The sequence below is a fragment of the Phaseolus vulgaris genome, chromosome 3 (assembly GCF_000499845.2).
Source record: "Phaseolus vulgaris cultivar G19833 chromosome 3, P. vulgaris v2.0, whole genome shotgun sequence".
NCBI classification, from domain to species: Eukaryota; Viridiplantae; Streptophyta; class Magnoliopsida; order Fabales; family Fabaceae; genus Phaseolus; species Phaseolus vulgaris.
In genome coordinates, this window is record NC_023757.2 from 41,924,168 (window position 1) to 41,941,714 (window position 17,547).

The 17,547-nt window shown below is 28.9% G+C and overlaps 3 protein-coding genes across 3 annotated transcripts; all 3 read left to right on the forward strand.

Annotated features, from left to right (window-relative positions):
• The first annotated feature begins 367 nt into the window (after nt 1-367).
• Nucleotides 368-937, forward strand: LOC137805646 (AT-hook motif nuclear-localized protein 17-like). Its single transcript, XM_068605587.1, has one exon. The coding sequence runs from the start codon at nt 368-370 to the stop codon at nt 935-937; it is 570 nt and encodes a 189-aa protein (XP_068461688.1).
• Nucleotides 938-11,494: 10,557 nt separating this feature from the next.
• On the forward strand, nt 11,495-13,953 carry LOC137807818 (KIN17-like protein). Its single transcript, XM_068608629.1, has 2 exons — nt 11,495-11,703; nt 12,614-13,953. The coding sequence occupies exon 2, from the start codon at nt 12,621-12,623 to the stop codon at nt 13,818-13,820; it is 1,200 nt and encodes a 399-aa protein (XP_068464730.1). The 5' UTR covers nt 11,495-11,703; nt 12,614-12,620; the 3' UTR covers nt 13,821-13,953.
• Nucleotides 13,954-14,077: 124 nt separating this feature from the next.
• On the forward strand, nt 14,078-17,507 carry LOC137807819 (uncharacterized). The gene is made up of 5 exons (XM_068608631.1): nt 14,078-14,506; nt 15,276-15,389; nt 15,500-15,758; nt 16,395-16,559; nt 17,282-17,507. Exons 1-5 carry the CDS (start codon nt 14,414-14,416, stop codon nt 17,302-17,304), a joined length of 654 nt encoding a protein of 217 aa, XP_068464732.1. The 5' UTR covers nt 14,078-14,413; the 3' UTR covers nt 17,305-17,507.
• The last annotated feature ends 40 nt before the right edge of the window (nt 17,508-17,547 follow it).

A 17,547-nucleotide genomic window follows, 5' to 3' on the forward strand; every position in this document is an offset into this window, starting at 1 on the left:
CCCAAATCTTTTATATATTCCTTCTCTTTCACTTTTGAAAACCACACACGTTTTGTATCATTGTGGACTCCTTTTTTGACTAAAAATCATAACTCTCAAATATACATGCAATAGATCCACAATTTTATTTCTTGTAACTTGGTCCTTGTGAACACAATTCATTTCCTTGATTCTCTTATAAAATGTCTGACTACTCTACTTGATTATTACAAACTATTCTACAAAGAAACATCAAACGAAAAAAATATTTCTTATTAACACATCCACACTATTCCTCATTCTTTTAGTTTCTCTCCTTCTATATATCCAATACAATATCTTTCTTCCATTTCAAATCTCATATACATTCTCCTTTTCTACTTTAACAATGGTTCAACCAAGTAATGTAACTACCCTATCATCCACCCTGATTTCTTCCTCTGATGACAACACCTTTGATGGTGTTATTGATTCTTCCTCTCATTCAAAACCACCATCATCATCATCAAAGAGGACACGCGGTAGGCCAGCGGGCTCCAAGAACAAACAAAAATTAGCCATTGTGATTGACCAAAACCATGAGCATGTCCAAAAACCTATACTCATTCAAATTCCTATAAACTCTGATGTAATTGAGACTCTAACCCAATTTGTCTGTGATCACCAAATTAGCATCGCAGTGCAAAGTGCATCCGGATCTATTCTAAATGCCACTCTTCGCGATGATCAATCTGAAATTTCTACTTTCATTGTTCATGGACCCTTTACTTTAGCTTCCTTCACTGGCCCTTGCATATATAACAACTATAGTACTACTTCATTATCATCTAATCTTGATTATTTTTTGAACATTTCTTTTTGTTCAAATTTAGATCAAAGCTTTGTTGGGGTTGTTGGAGGGAAGGTTATTGCAGGTGATGATGTTGTTGTGACTGCTACAACTTTCAAGAACTCTTAGAATCACTAAGATGAAATCAAATCAATAATGATCATGAGAAAAGAGATAACAATAGCCATTTTCATGTCATATAGATGACAATTAGAACAATAAATTCCATTAATATCATTATATGTACTCATCTTAAAATTAAGGTGTTGTGATAAATACTGAATTATTAGTTTATTTCCAAAAATATTTATCTTGAAGTTTCTTTATATATGTCTAGAAGCATGGTAATGTGTAAATTTATTTTGATGAAGTTGAAGTAAATCTTTTGATGCACTTGTTTTTACGTGTGAGAGGTACAACTCTTTTTTAATGTTGAGCTTATGTTGTAAACATGATGTTAGTTTCGATATGATTTTAAATTAGTTTGTGATTTTGGAATTCCGTGAAAAAAACAAATGAAAGAAAATTATCTTAACAATAAATTAATTATGAATGAATAATTATTCCATTTCCTCAATTCATTTCATCGTATTCATTAATACAAAGTTAAAATAATTTTATTTTTTTATATTTATATAACTCACATTTATTTTTCATTTACTTTTTTCTTTTACAAATATTTAAATTTTAAACCTTTCTATTTGTTTTCTTTTTAAACCTCTTATAGAATTTAATTTTATCAGTTTTTTTAATGATCAAATTAATGTGGTAAAAGGAAACATATTTATTATATTCTATGTCATTCAATATAAACATTAAAAAGTTTAAAAGAATTTAAAAAGTTATTGCAATGGTAATAAATCTAAAAAAAAGTGAATAAAAGTAGTTTAAATATGGAACTGTGTAGACAAATTGGAAAATAAAATTTCTCTTAAATGTCATGATATATTTAAAGTAGTCCACACCACAACACTAATTTTCATCATATAATTACTTTCTTTATTTATTATTAAAACTTCAAATTAGATCGCATTTCTCGTCAATCGATTTAATCATGTAATTATTTTGAGCTCCTTTACAATTTAGCTTAGTGTAATGTCTTATTCACTACTTAGTTTTATCATGAGAAAAATCAACTCTTTTTTTAAAAAAAAAATATAAGAGCCAATTTTCGACTATAGCAAATAAAAACATTGGAGAGAAAAATGACTGTTTAATATGTGAAAATCAATATTCACAAAAAATTGAAGTCATAATTTAATCCTCCCAACCCATTTAACTATAGTTTATCTAATGACTAATGCATATGTAGTCGAATGTGCAATATGTTCTGTCTACATACAGCAGTTACCCTTTTTTTTATCAAATATGTGCTATTATGTCTACAATATTAATATATTTGTTTTATGGATTTTCTTATTCATTAAAAATAATGTATTTTATTTTAGTCATTTTAAAATTTGAAGAAACAAGCTTCAGAAATTAAAAAAAAAACGTGTTTGGAAATATAAAAAGTCAATAGAAACGTATGATTGTGGTAAAAGATAAGTAAATAAAAATTAAATGAAGTAATAATTAATTAAAATATTGTTTAAAGATGAAAATGTAGGGAAAGTTTCGTGTGACAACTTTTGTGCAAATTTTTCTATAATATTTGTTGTTGACTTGCATAAATAACAATGTTTATACTATCGTCTAAATCTCATCCTTAATTGTTCTTTTACGATTATTTCTTCAATTTCAAATCACAATATTTTTTGAAGTTGTTAAAGAGAAGGTTATGTAAGCAACAATGTCATATAGCAACTAAAACTTTCATTAACTAAAAAAATATGAGGTTGATATGAAGATGATGATGAATATAGACGATAACCCTAACATATGTAATATAGGTGGAAATTAGATATTGTACGTTTAATTAATGTTGTTACATTGTATGTCACCCTAATGGTTTTAAGAATAGTGTTTTATTAGGTTTTTTTAAATTTTTCATTATGAATTGTATCTAGTTATTTTGTAAAACAGTGATTTTTAGATTTATTTGGTATGAAGTATTGGATGTTGGTGATTCTTTTAATCAACAACAATAAATAAATAAAATTAAAAATGAAAATGGGAGGTGCTCCAACCCAATTATAATGTACACACATTTATCTTCCAAAAAAGTAACATTGTGTACAAATTGCTTCAGCTTAAACAAATTAAACTGAGCTACACAGTTTGACAAAAAGCATTATACTGTGACATATTCTCAGCAAACACAAATCTACTATTCCATGCAAAAAAATAAAAACAATAATCAGAAAGTGCAGTAGTAGAACAATCTATGACTGCAAATTGCAAATTCTTCTCCTAGTTGTGAAATTATATCAGTTAAACAAGGGAGTAGGGGAAAAATAAGCGTACGATGATTTGATGTATTGTTATCATAATCCTTACTTTGTTCTAGCATTTAAATTTGAAAGGAAATAGGAAAAATTTAGGCTGAAATGTTTGATACAATTTAAAGTATAATTGTTGTAGGCATTTGCATATGAAGACCATAAAGATTTAAGATATGGTAGGTACAGAAACACCAAGAGAAAAAAAAAAACTTAAGGATATTTGTTGATAAAAGTTATGATGATATACACATTCTGTGACTACATGTGAAAATGTTATGATAAAACTTTAAAGCACTAAAAGAAGAAAAAACGAAGAATTGTATTGAAATATTGTAGTTACATTGCAATATACTTATGCTTTTATTTAAGATTATTTTATAGAATGTTTTATGTGTATTTTTGTAGAATGTTTTGGGTAAGTATTTATTAGTCAACATCTACCTTTTTTTTTATTTAAGTTGATTTTAAATGATTTCAATAATTAATAATAATATGCTTTACAACACTTATGCAAAGAATACATAGAAAAAAATAAATGTAGCACATGGGTGGTTGTAACATCCCATAATTTACCATAACTATTACAATATCAGTTCTACCAGTTTCTATACAAACTTGGAGTTTTTCAAAATATTCCTAATACATGATTAGGATTTATAGAAATACAAATATTTACATATCCACAACTCAAACTGCACCTGTATGGTCGTCATCTGCTCGTGTACATAGTACAGTCATCGCAGTTTAAACACAGCAAGAAAAGCAAGGGTAAGCTAGTGAAAATAGAATTTTATAATATACACAATTAAATCAAAAGAGAAAACCAAATTACATGATCAATTTCTCAAATTATTCAATTTTCTTCAAATCTCAACAATAAATAATCATATAGATCTCACATGGATCTACACATCCAGAATATTCAACAAACAACGTCTTCCGGAAGACCCATATTAAGTAAGTCCTACCAGAGACTAACACCTAATCCAAAGATTACCAGCGAATCCAACAGAAAGGATTAGGGTAAGTTCAATACAACCCAAGTCGTGCATCTCATATGTCACGGTGTGCATGAACTCCCCATCAGCTTCTCACCACCTGATATCTTAGTCTATGTGACTTAGATCATCAGTGAAGCTCAGAGATCTTTGTTACCACATAGGCATCAATACTTAATACACAACAAACATCAGTCCATACATTATCCCAAATGTATGAATTCAATTCCATACCATTTTGTCATACAATATCATTCAAAAAGTGATCAACAATATTCAAAAGTTTATTTGACATAAAAAAATAACACTTTAATACTAAATCATCAAAACCCAATATTTCCACAAATTTAAATAATATATAAAAAAACAACCCAATATATAAACACACAACATCCCTGCAAGAGAAATTGAATATTGGGACCACGTCCCTTCCACATCCAAATCTTCTATCCTAAGGTGTTATTAAAAATTAAATTTAGCTTCCCTTACCTTAATTGCTTGTTTTCCAAGCAACTTCTAGAATTTTATTTCCCATAGTTTGGATAAGCTTCAAGATTTACGGGCCTAATGCAAGTTATCCAAACAGAACAAAAATTCATTATATAATAGAATAAGTTGAGAGGATTAAACTTCTCAACTGACCCCACAAAGATTGATAACTAAATCCTAAGAAAAAACAGAGAACAAAGGATATTTAGAGTAAAAATGAACTTATTCTGTTTGAAAATCTGATCGGGTAGAAATGTTCCTTAACTCCTCAGCTACAGCGTGGTATGATCATATTTTAAAATAGATGAAGATTAGGAGAGAAATTAATAGATGAAGATTAGGAGAGAAATTAAGAGAGAGAAGAGAATATGGAGAGAGAGAGTGAAAGAAGAAAAATGAAGGCACATGGGGTCTGTAGTTTTTTTTAAAAAAAGTGTTGTTACATCGGGCTTCCATGTGTGCTAGATAAAGAAGATTAATAGTTGATGTCATACGTAATGAGAAATTAGAGTGAATTAAGGTTCCTATTTCTATTATTATATTTTTTTTCTATGTATCTATTGAATTTAATTGAAATTCTCATTCTATCGAATATTTTAATGTACATCACAAAACCAAAGCATTCTAGACTTAGATTCTTGAGAAAGAGTTTTATTTAAATCAAGATCATTTGTTTTGTTCTCGTGATTCAATGCAAGTGTTTTTTTGAGAGATGAAAGTATGAAATCTTTTAATATTATCTTTTACATATGTAAAATGATTTGCCTCAATGACTATAATATTTGTTGTGAACTAGGAATTTAAAATGAGTTAAAATCTTAATAAAACTGACTAAAATGAATCAAATATAAGTAAAAGATCGCAAACCTATATTACTTTTAAGGTTTTAGTTGAAAATATTATCTTAAATTTTTTATGTTGATTTGTTCACAATTTATTTATATAAAATCCTTTTGATTTCTCCTATTAAAGAATTTATTGGCAAAAAAAAATAAAAATCATATACCTTAGGTATAAGCTCACTTACTAAGATGTTATCACAATCATTTAGAATTTATTTTAGTCAAATTTATTTGAGTTGTTGTGTCATCATTATTGGACTCATTTTAGACTACCCACAATATCTAATACATTTTAGATGTTCATTCTTTCGTGAGACGAGTATCTGCTAAAGATTTCATATTGACTATGAATAACATTAAATTATAATATATAAGTTAAGTGAAATCTTCACCTTTTATAATTGAATAAAAGTGATTCTTGAGTTAGTGAAACATTCCTTTTAAATATATGTCAACTTGATGGGATAAATAGCCTTTAAAAGAGAATTTAGATAAGGTGATCTATTCTCCTCTCTCCTTGCTTACTTGGTTGATTAACCAAGAAAAAAAAAATATTAATATATATTAGATTGAGACAAGTTAGAACTTTCACCCTATTTAACCATGGTGAGTCCTTTTTTTTACATATCAATATCAATGATGAGTCATGTCAAAATGGATCGGATAAACTAATTTTATCAACCCTACTCTAATTAAATAAAGTGTGTATAAACAATTATTCAGGTTTTTCAAATTTAAATTAATTTAATAATTCATTTGTATAACATTAATATTATTTTTTTTTAATTTTTATTATTCTTATATTCATATATGCCTCGCATTTATTTTTCCATTTAAGTGTTGAATATCAAAATAAAAAGCTTATATATCCATTTGTTTTCTTTTTAATGTTCTTCAATCTAATATGGTCATTTTTTTATTAAATGTAGTTTAAAGTAAAGATATTATTGTATTCAATTACATCCAATGCTAAACATTAAAAAAATTTGAAAAAAAAAGTTATTGTAAGGAAATCAAGAGACAGATGTCACTGGACTACATGTAAGGCAGTTTTAATATCATATTGTCTTCTTCCCTGCTTTATTGTCAAATTTGCAAAAAAAAATAATCCTCTTAAATAACATGATGTATTTAGTGTAGTCAGCAGATTACCACTATATTTTTTATTCATCCAATTACTTTGTTTATATTTCATCAAAACTTCAACTTATCCTCACTAATTTAATGTTATGATTTGACCCAAATTTTTTAAATCCTTTACTGTTAGCTTATAGAGTAATGTCCTATTGATCAATATTAAGTTTAGCATAATAAGGAAATGAACTTAAAATTTTGAAGAAAAAGCAAATATAGTTATAAATAGTAGGACTAGCAAACAAAAATGTTAAAAAAATTATGAGTATTTAACTTGTGAAAATCAATATAGAAAATTTTTATCCAAGTCATGAAAATCCTCCCTTAATTATCACTAAATATGTAAGAAATTAATATCATTAAAAAATATAAGAATAATACCAACACTTTTTTAATAATGATTAAAATCATAAAAGGAATATATTACTGTTACTTTGAAAATCTTGAATATCCTTTTACAATCAGACTTGAAGTTTATTATCTTAATCAATTCACTTTAAATGTAATTTGTTAATGAAGTGAAGCTTCCAATTTTGTTCATGGTTTGATTAATACTAAACCACAGTAAACACATGGTCTCTCAAATTAGAATTTCGATACACAATCTGAGAAGACAAAAAAACGCTGAGATCATTAACGTTCCAAAACATTAATGGCAGTTCTGGATTTCTTCTATATTATTGAACTTGAATATCACATCCAGTTTAGATTTCACATTTCCCTGGGTCCACTTGTTACTGCTATTAAAAGAAAACAATGAAAAAATAATTTTCTTGTTTTTTCGACATACTTTGTAAAATCTATTTATAAAATTTTGCTTTTATTTATATACTATAAAATATTTTTATCTTTAGCTTATGTGAGATTTTTGACTTATGTGTGAGATTATATATTATAAATGGTTCAATAACGTTATTATAGTGGTGAACTGATAAACTCAACAAACTTTCACTATGATAGATTATAAATAATTTTGATATCATATTAAAAAATGGATTGAGTCTAACTCAATCTTCTAGAATAACTTATAAACCTTAGACTTTAAACTTAATTATGAGTAGACACTTATTTATTTTGCTAAATTAAAGTTGTCAGAGATTGGATTCACGATTCAAGAAGATAGAACAAGTGAGATGTTAAAAAAAATAAAAATGTACTAAATTTCTTAAAGTTTTTTTAAAAAAAAGTCTCAAACACCAAATGGTGTTGCTTCTGATGTTAGGTTACATATTTCCACTAGCATAAAATTTAAGAGAATCATTCCAAAGAGATTTCCTAGTCCTAAATTCAGAGCAATGTGGTTGTGGTGTTGCTTTCACATGTCTTGACAAAAACAGAAGAAATAACTTATTGAAAATATACAGACACAGTTGGAATGCTTGTTGGTCTATATATGTTAAATAATTGAACAAGTTCATTGAAATTACTTTAAAAATTCCAAAGATCACTCCAAACAAACGTGAAACAGCAGTTTATTGGTCTATTGATATTAAAGAACTTGGTTGAGGAATAAATCAACTCCTGATCATTCTGAGAACCTACTCATTAATTCATCCCTGTTTTTAAAATAGGTTCATTTTAATATTTTTAATCAAGTTTAACTACTGTATTTGTAAAATAAAATAAAAAGATATAAAATAAAATTATATAAGTTAAACACGATTTTTATATAGTGAAATTAGAAGTTGATATTGTATTTGTAAAACATAACTTTTTTAATACTAAGTGTGCTTCCTCAATAGGACTTATCCAATCTTAGTTAATTCTAAATTAACCCATTTTAATATTGTTTTAAAATAGTGCAGCAGAAGGGTAAATTTTCCCAAAAACGCTTTGGATGGAATCATATATTTCTTAAAGCAGTAAAACATTACAGCAAATACCTTTATTATTACGATAGTCATAGTCATAGTCATAATTTTCATAAACTCATTGGTTTTGTATTAACTCCAGTCACTAATAACTAAATTCTTTAATACAATATATAAACAAATGTTTGATACTTGATCATGCAAATAAAAAACAGTATGGAGAATATGATCTAAAGTAGTTTATTGGGCCTTAACTTATTTCCATGGCGAACCATATTTTTTATGGCAAATTCTTCTTACACCCCATGTTTTTCTTCTGCACCTCTATACTTTTGAAAATACTAAAATTATCTTCTCCCGAAAGTTAATTTTTTGTAATTTTATTTATTTATTTTGAATTGTATAATTTAAAATATAAGATTTTAAAAATTAAAATATTTTTTTTCATTTTAGATTGAATTAAAAAAAATCGAATTACAAAATTTTGAAATTAATATTTGTGATTTTTTATATTCTAAATTGTATAATCTAAAATATGTTATTTGTTTAAATATAAATAATCTATAAAATATGTTTTGCCAACAGGCAATATGAATTTTCTGAAGTGTTCTCCAACACAAAAATGAATAAGAAGAAGAAGAAAAAAAAAAAGGATGCAACGGAGGTGCGCCTGAGAAGACGAAGAAGAGAGTGCAGTTTATTTATTTTTTTGGTTAAGAATAAGATAATATTTTCAGCAATCCCGTGGGAGTGCAGGGTGAAACCGTGGGGGTGCAGAAGAAATTTGTCTATTTTTATATCTTCGTGGTAAATGAACTACTAAACTTTACAATTCATAGTAACTATTACATCAGCGTGTCTGCATTATTTATATGTTATTTTATATATCTTTAATATAAATAAATATACATTATAATAAGCTATAAAATAAAGTGTGTAATTATTTTCAGTGGGCTTAACAGTTTTATCTCTACTACTTTTCTATTACTATTGCTTAGCAACCTGATTTCTTATCTTCATTTTTAGTTTTTTTTTTTTTTTATATCTATGGTTACACCATTCTTTGTGGTTTTGTGTTAGTAGGATATTAAAGTTACTTACTGGGAAAAAAATTGTTTTTATAATGTATATTTTTAGTGATTTTTTTATGTACAATTACCGAAAATAAGATGTTGTGATTTTAAAATATAATTAAAAAAATTAAAAAAATCTTCATTCTTATTTTTTATGGATAAAGGACAACGTTAAAATTGTGGTTATACCTGAAAACTTTGTTCACTCTCACTTGTTTTGTAATTGAATAAGTATATTATTATTCTTATATAATTTTAATTATTTTTATCATATTTTTAAATTGAATAAGTTTATTTTTTACTTTAAAGATCTCTTATTCATTATTTTCTTTTTATGATTTAGTTATCAATCTAAAGATCTTTTTGATTTCTCTCTCATAACTCATATTTGATCATACTTTGTTCTAATTGATGAGTCAAACTACATTTGTATTTCATCATATTTCAATCAGATTAAGTTAATTATTTACCCTAAATATTTTTTTTTGTGTGATTTAGTCATCGATCCTAGTGAGATCAGTTGAGAAAAATATTTATTTCAACTTTATTAAAATCATACAAAGATTTGGAAATGTTTAAATAACTTATTTTAAGTCCCTATATTTTAGAGTGGTTCTCTCTGGATAAAATTTTATTCTATGGAGATAAGAAGTTATCTATGTTCTTTATAAAATTTTATGATAGTTGATTTAGACAATAAGTTAATATGGCAACAGAAGTCACTTAAATTGAATTTGATTATGAGTTGATGAGTTTGAATAATTTATATTGTATTGAAATGACAGAAGAATAATGTTTAAACAAATTTTAGTCTATCTTTTTAAACTATTTAAAAGTTGCATAGATTATTCCAAAAATTATACTTACAAAAATATATTAATTAAATTTATTTATTTTTCCTTTTTTCTTTTTATATCTTCATTGAATGAATTTGATTATATAGTATTTTTTATAAATAAAAAATAATAATATTAGTTGATAATATATTCAATTAAACTATGATGAATTTATAGTTATTTTAATAAATACAAATACATATATTATATTCATCTATCCATATTTTTAAAATATTATCATAAACTTTATGTTTACTATAAATATTTATTATGATCGAAACATAGCCAGTAATTATATAGGATAAATTTATAAATATGACGCAAAATTATATAACCTATATTTCTATATACATACGTTCTAAAAAAATACTAATTTTATCTAAATTTTTAAATAGTCATAATAATATACTAATGCTATTTTTTATTTATTTCATGTATGCATTCTATTTTTATATTTTATTTTTAATTATGTTTTTTTTTAAATTACTGATAATTTAAAAATAAACACACACTTTAATTATTCAATAATATCAATCTTTGATTACATTAAAAAGGAGATCTATATATTGTTATAAAATTAATATAGATAAAAACTAAAAATTGTAATAGAGGATAAAATGAAATATAAAACCCTATCATATATTCATATTTATAATATAATCTTATATAACCCATCTACCTCGATTTATCATTCTTTGACATATATACAATAAAAAATATATATACAAATATATATAAATATAAATATAAATATTATATTATAATAAAAATGTAAATATATAGACATAACCCCATGTTTCTTCTAGTTTTTATAAGATAAAAATAAAATAAAAATATGTACACAAAATATAACAACAAAATAAATTTAATTGTTGTAGAGTATATTATTAATTGTTATAAATCACATCAGGAGCATATTAGTTTTTGTTATGCAGTTTTTTAAGAAATTCTTTTTTTTAAACTGAAGATTTTAGTGTGCATATACTGTAGTTTTTTTTTATATTATTAATTTATTAAAATTATTATTATTGTGGCTTTAAAATCAGTACTGTCAAAGCTAACATTTAGCAAATTTATCAAATATGTGTATATATAATTTGTAATTTATAATGAAATGATAGTGAATTATTGCTTCCTATTTTTAAAGGTTTAAAAGAATATCTTTAAAGAGGCGCCACTGTTGCTAGATTCAGACACGGCTCTCTCTTTCGTGTTATTTTCTTTCTCCTCTGCCGCGGACTCCGATTCTAGGGTTTCCGGCAATTGTAGCCGCCGTCTCCACCGTAAACCACCGCTCACGTCTCAGCCGGAATTGTTGCCACTCTCAGGTCCGTTTTCTCTCTAGTGTACTATCAATAGTAAAGGTGGATTAAGCCAATTTTTTTGCCCAAAAAATCTCTCCTTGTTGTGATCGTTCTGTGAGACGTTAAGTAGTCTCTGACTTGGTCTTAGAATCGTAAGTTTGAGCCCGTTCCCAGCTTGCCTCGCTCTCAGTTTGGCCCTTCTACTTGACTGAAAGGCGTAGAATGACAGAAGTGTGTTTCGAGTAATCGGATGTAATCAAACTAGAATAGGATACCGAGCCAAAATGTTAGAACCGAGGTTTGGGCATAGTGTGTTTGGAAAGCCATTGATTTATTATTAGCAGTGTTGAGAATTAAAGTAATTGAGTTTGGTGATGTTTTGTGGTGGTTTCCTTTGGGAATCTTTGCCGGTTCATGACGAGCTTCAACTTCGAATGTTTATTGTATTCTGATCAAAATTCAAAACATGTTCATTAGTCATTATATCTAATTATTTGATGTGAGTGCTTGTCCCCAAAAACTTTGCTTCTTGTTTTCTAATACTGTTTTTATTGTGGGCTTCCTCCCTCCCTTCACTGGGTATGATTGTTGATTTTGTTAGATCTGAAATGTTACATCAAAATTGGTGATGGGGAAAAATACGTTTCTTTGAAGGATTCTAATTAACATCTCAGGGAAAGTAAAAAGTGTGAAGTTGTTTATTGTATGTTGATTTAAACTCTTAACGTATTCATTAGTTGTTATATTAATTCTTTGATATTGGTTGTTGGTCTTAAATCATTTGCTTATTGTTTTCTAATGCTTTACAAATTTTAGCTGTTGTTCCAATGCTGTTTTTATTATGTACTCCCACCATTTAACAAAATTTCATCTGTAATGAGACACTGGTAGGACTATTGGTAATGTTTTGTTTGATCTAAAATGTTACATCCAGATTCGTGATGGGGAAAAATGAGTTTCTCACACCAAAAGCAATTGCCAATCGAATCAAAGCAAAAGGATTGCAGAAGCTTCGGTGGTATTGCCAGATGTGCCAAAAGCAGTGCCGAGATGAGAATGGATTTAAATGCCATTGCATGAGTGAAGGGCACCAGCGTCAAATGCAGATTTTTGGACAAAACCCACACCGGATAGTTGAGGGCTATACTGAAGAGTTTGAGAGCACTTTTCTGGAGCACATGAAGCGCAGCCACCGATTCAGCCGTGTGGCAGCCACTGTAGTTTATAACGAATACATAAATGATAGACACCATGTTCATATGAACTCCACTCAGTGGGCAACACTTACTGAATTTGTCAAGTACTTGGGTCGAACTGGCAAATGTAAGGTGGAGGAAACACCCAAGGGATGGTTCATTACATACATAGACAGAGATTCAGAAACCCTTTTCAAGGAGAGGATGAAGAATAAGAGAATCAAGGCAGATATGGCAGATGAAGAAAAGCAAGAGAAGGAGATCAAGAAACAGATTGAAATGGCTGAACAAATGATACAGCAGCCTACTCCTGAGGCCGATCAGCCTTTACAATCTGAGCCTCCAAGAGAACTAAATATGGAAGATGGAATTAAGATAGGGTTTTCTCTTGGGTCTTCATTGGCTAAACAACCTGTGACCAAGGAAAAGCGTGAGGCATCAAGGGTGGTGTTTGAGGAGGTTGATGAAGAGAGATATGGGGAAAGAAATCCTGGAATCAATTTGAAGAGGAAAGAAAGTGGTGGTGGAAAATCAACTTTGGATGAAATGATGAGGGATGAAGAGAAGAAAAAGGAAAAAATCAACAGGAAGGATTACTGGTTGCATGAAGGAATTGTTGTTAAGGTTATGAGCAAAGTTTTGGCAGAGAAGGGCTACTACAAGCAAAAGGGTGTTGTACGGAAGGTGATTGACAAGTATGTTGGGGAAATAGAAATGCTTGAAAGTAAGCACGTGCTCAGAGTTGATCAGGCAGAGCTTGAAACTGTAATTCCACAAGTTGGGGGCCGTGTAAAAATTGTCAACGGTGCATATAGAGGATCCATTGCTAAGCTGTTGGGGGTGGATACAGATAATTTTTGTGCTAAGGTGCAGATTGAGAAAGGACCTTATGATGGCAGAGTACTTAAAGCTATGGAATACGAGGACATTTGTAAAGTAGCCTAGTGAGTTGGATGGAATTAATAACTCAGTGGTTTGCATGACTTGTAGTCTTCGTCCTTATGTATCTTTCTCTAGTGTGTCATCTTTGTAGCACAAACCATATTCATTATCTTATATTGGATACAATTCTTGGTAATTTATAATTTTCACTATATTTAGGCACCAAATCTGCAGAAAAATATGGTAACCGAGAGCTATGAAATATCATGTTGTAGGTACAATTAGACTCCATTTATGTTAATTTACTTGTTATCGGTACATGATGATTTAATTATATATATATATATGTATATTTAATATAGTTACATATTTTTCTATTGTATATTTTATCAGAAGGTAATAATAATACAAAGAAATTAAAGGCTACAGTCTGAGCTATGAAACAAAGTGATATTTAGGGTCCTGGTGGACTTCAGGCATAAGATCTTACAGACATTATCTTCAGTTTCACAAAGATATTTAGCTTGAATGGCCCAACCAATTTTGCTGTCTTAAAAATATGTTTCATTCATCAGTGACTGTTTCTGCATATATTCTTGATCCTCTAATGCATCATCTGTTCAGCTCAAATATTTGTGAAGCTTTTATTGGTAGAAATGGTGAGTGAGTTAGTGAAACGCAGAATTCACATGATTGCAGCCCACTTTTCTCCCAAGGATGATATTTCAACCACCCATGTTCTGCCAATGGTAATAATATACTGTGCTCTTTTCTTTTTTTCCATTTACACTCTTTTCTCTTCTTGTTACCGTGGTTGGTTCCTTAGATAATAATGGAATTTGAATTCAAAGGTTTTTATGACACATGGGAGTTGTAACGGAGATAGATATGGCTAAGTTGGGAAGGGTATTAAACTTACTATCTTCCTCGCCTAAACAGAATAAGCCATCTAATAGGAATCTTTATTTGTTGTAGTCACAGAACCAAACTGCATCTCATTTGAGTATTGTAAAGTGGACAAATACGTTTTTTATTGCATAAAGGATGAGAATAGATTGTTTATTGGTTTTGAAGACAAGGAAATATAACCCTTATCAAATGATTGACGTCACTATGCCGCTAGCTTTAAATAAATTGTGAAATATTACTTATACAATGTCTGGTTTTCTGTAGTTTATTGTGGTGAAGGGTTTGTATCACGAGGTTCAGGATTGGAAATATAATTGTTTAAATTGGTCTTTTCTTTTATGATTAACTTAGGCAATAATAAGTTGAACACCATTAAATGCATTTTTGTTGTCTTTTCTTCATCTCTGTCCCTTTTTGAAACTTAAGTGTTTCCTTAATTATGAATTTCTATATGCGACACTACGCTACGTTCTTGTAATAGACCACTATATTTGTTTTGTAGCTTTTGGTTTACAACGCCTAATATAGTAATCTGCATGTACTATCTTCTTCTTTTTTTGAATATATGTTTACAATTCATTTTCATCAATTTTACTACCCCACCATCAGAACTGCAGTGGCAGTCTGAATTCTGTGCTCTGGAGATGCGATAATAAGGTGTATTTTGCACGCCAAGCATCTTCTTCTCTTGGTTATTTTATGAGGCAGACTTTAATTGAGGAGGTACTTTAAGTGTTCTTATTATTTTGAAATACTTAATAATGTTCTATTTACTTCTCTTTTTGGTAAATGATTCATTTCTCACGGGATTCTTTGAAACAACAAATTTCCAGGGTGTCTCAACTTTTGCTCCTAAAACTCATCATGGTGCTGGTGCTGCATCTGAATGCGCTTCTAATGCAAGAGCATCATGTTTTGCTAGACCTGCGATGGCAGAATCACTCTTAAAAAATTCAGTGGTCCAACCAATGACTCCGGAGCAGGGCTGTGAATTTAGTACACTTGAACCGCCTGCATTAGCTAAGCCAAACAGACAGATTAGAGGAGATCAGTTAGATTCTGAAAAGAAAACGTGCTATTCTGAAATTGGTGGTTAGCACTTTGAACTAAGAAATTTATTTGAAGTTATGATAGCTATAACAAACAGAAGTATATAATTTATTTTGAATTGTTTGTGTAAATTTTTGTATGCTGTCTGTCAACTGCTAAAGAATCATTCTTAGTATTCTGCACGAATTGAGTGGTCTCCAAGGATGGATGTTGCAGAATCAGAAAGCAAATATGTTATCACAGTGGAAGTTCCGGGTGTCAGTATCAGTGACATATGAGTGGAGGTTCGAAAGTAAGAGAAGAATATCTTATATTCCTCCCCATACTGATTGTTATACTCTTTGCAATTTATGGTATTAAGCATTTAGTTCTGCCGAATCATTAATAGCAAGGGAATGTTGAAGAAAAGGACACGGCTTAATGAAATATTGTTGGATACTACTTTTATCCAAAAGTCATTATTGTGTTTGGAGTGGTTCTTTCATTTGTGTCCCGGGCAAGGGTCTTGTCTATTAATACAAAGTTAGTTTATTATATCTGCATTGTAATATAATGCACAAATCCTGGAAGTGAAGCACTAAATTGAAATTTTGATGCTGAACATTCTTGGTTATAAATCTTTGAAGTACATGACCTCTTTTCTTTCTGATAAAAGAGTCAATATGTGAACTGTGACAGGTTGTGTGTCAAAGGTAGACGCTCTACTAGCTCTTGGACAATTGGAGGTTGTCCAAATGCTTCATTTTCTTCATACCATCGGAGGGAAATATTATATGGACCATATGAGGTGGTGTGGCAGCTTCCTGCTGGTGGGAACAAGGACAGAATATCAGCTGAGTTTTTGTAAGTTATATCTGTGTTATGCATATGTTTCTTAATGTTAACTCATAAATTAAAAACTCGTCTAATTTGGTCTATTGCATTATATTATTAGTAGTTTTGGTTATTGGGTCGGTGAATGATTATATTACTAACAAAGTTCAATATTAATATTCTCTCAATTTGGAAGTAGTAATAAAATACCAAGGTAACTCCCACACACTAGATCTTCTTTTGGAGATTTTGGCTTCAAGCTTTCACACAGTGCTAAGCCAACTATACCTGGTCAGTGAAAAGTGATCTCTTATACTAACACAACATGGCGAGTTAAATTGTAACCTTGAAACTCAATTAAATAACTGAGAAATTTACTGAATACCTAACGTTCTTGGCTAAAATGGCTGATTCACTACTGCTGAAACTAGATACTGTAATGATGATAATTACTTATATTTTTTTGGTAGCTAGATCATGCTTGTATTTTAAGTACAGAAAAACCGAATCTATGACAATGTTAATGCTTTGCTTGGCATCTACAACTCTGCCATGGCATTATGATTCATAAATTTTTCAAACTCAGTCCAAAAGTTATATAATTTATAACATCTACTCAGAAAATACCTAGGCTTCCATATCCTTTTTTATTTTGTACATAAAGACTAGTAGTATGTGATGATGTGTGTGGATTTGCACCAGTTCAAAGATATGTGAAGCTGATGATTTGTTGTTTCTTTCTCCATTTTCAGGGATGGACTTCTACAAATCATAGTTCCTAAAATCTTAGTATGAGTGAGAAATATTGATTTATATTATAGCACATATATGTGTAAGTATACCCCTGCATATAGATGGAGAAGCAAAGGGCATTCTGCATGATGAGTCATGTCATGCCCTGTATAATCTAATGTAATGAAGAGATAATGAATTTCATATACAATTTTATTGCTAGACAGAAAATTTTATCTTTTATAATTTAATCATATTAAGTAGTGTTTTTTTTCATAATGGTTAG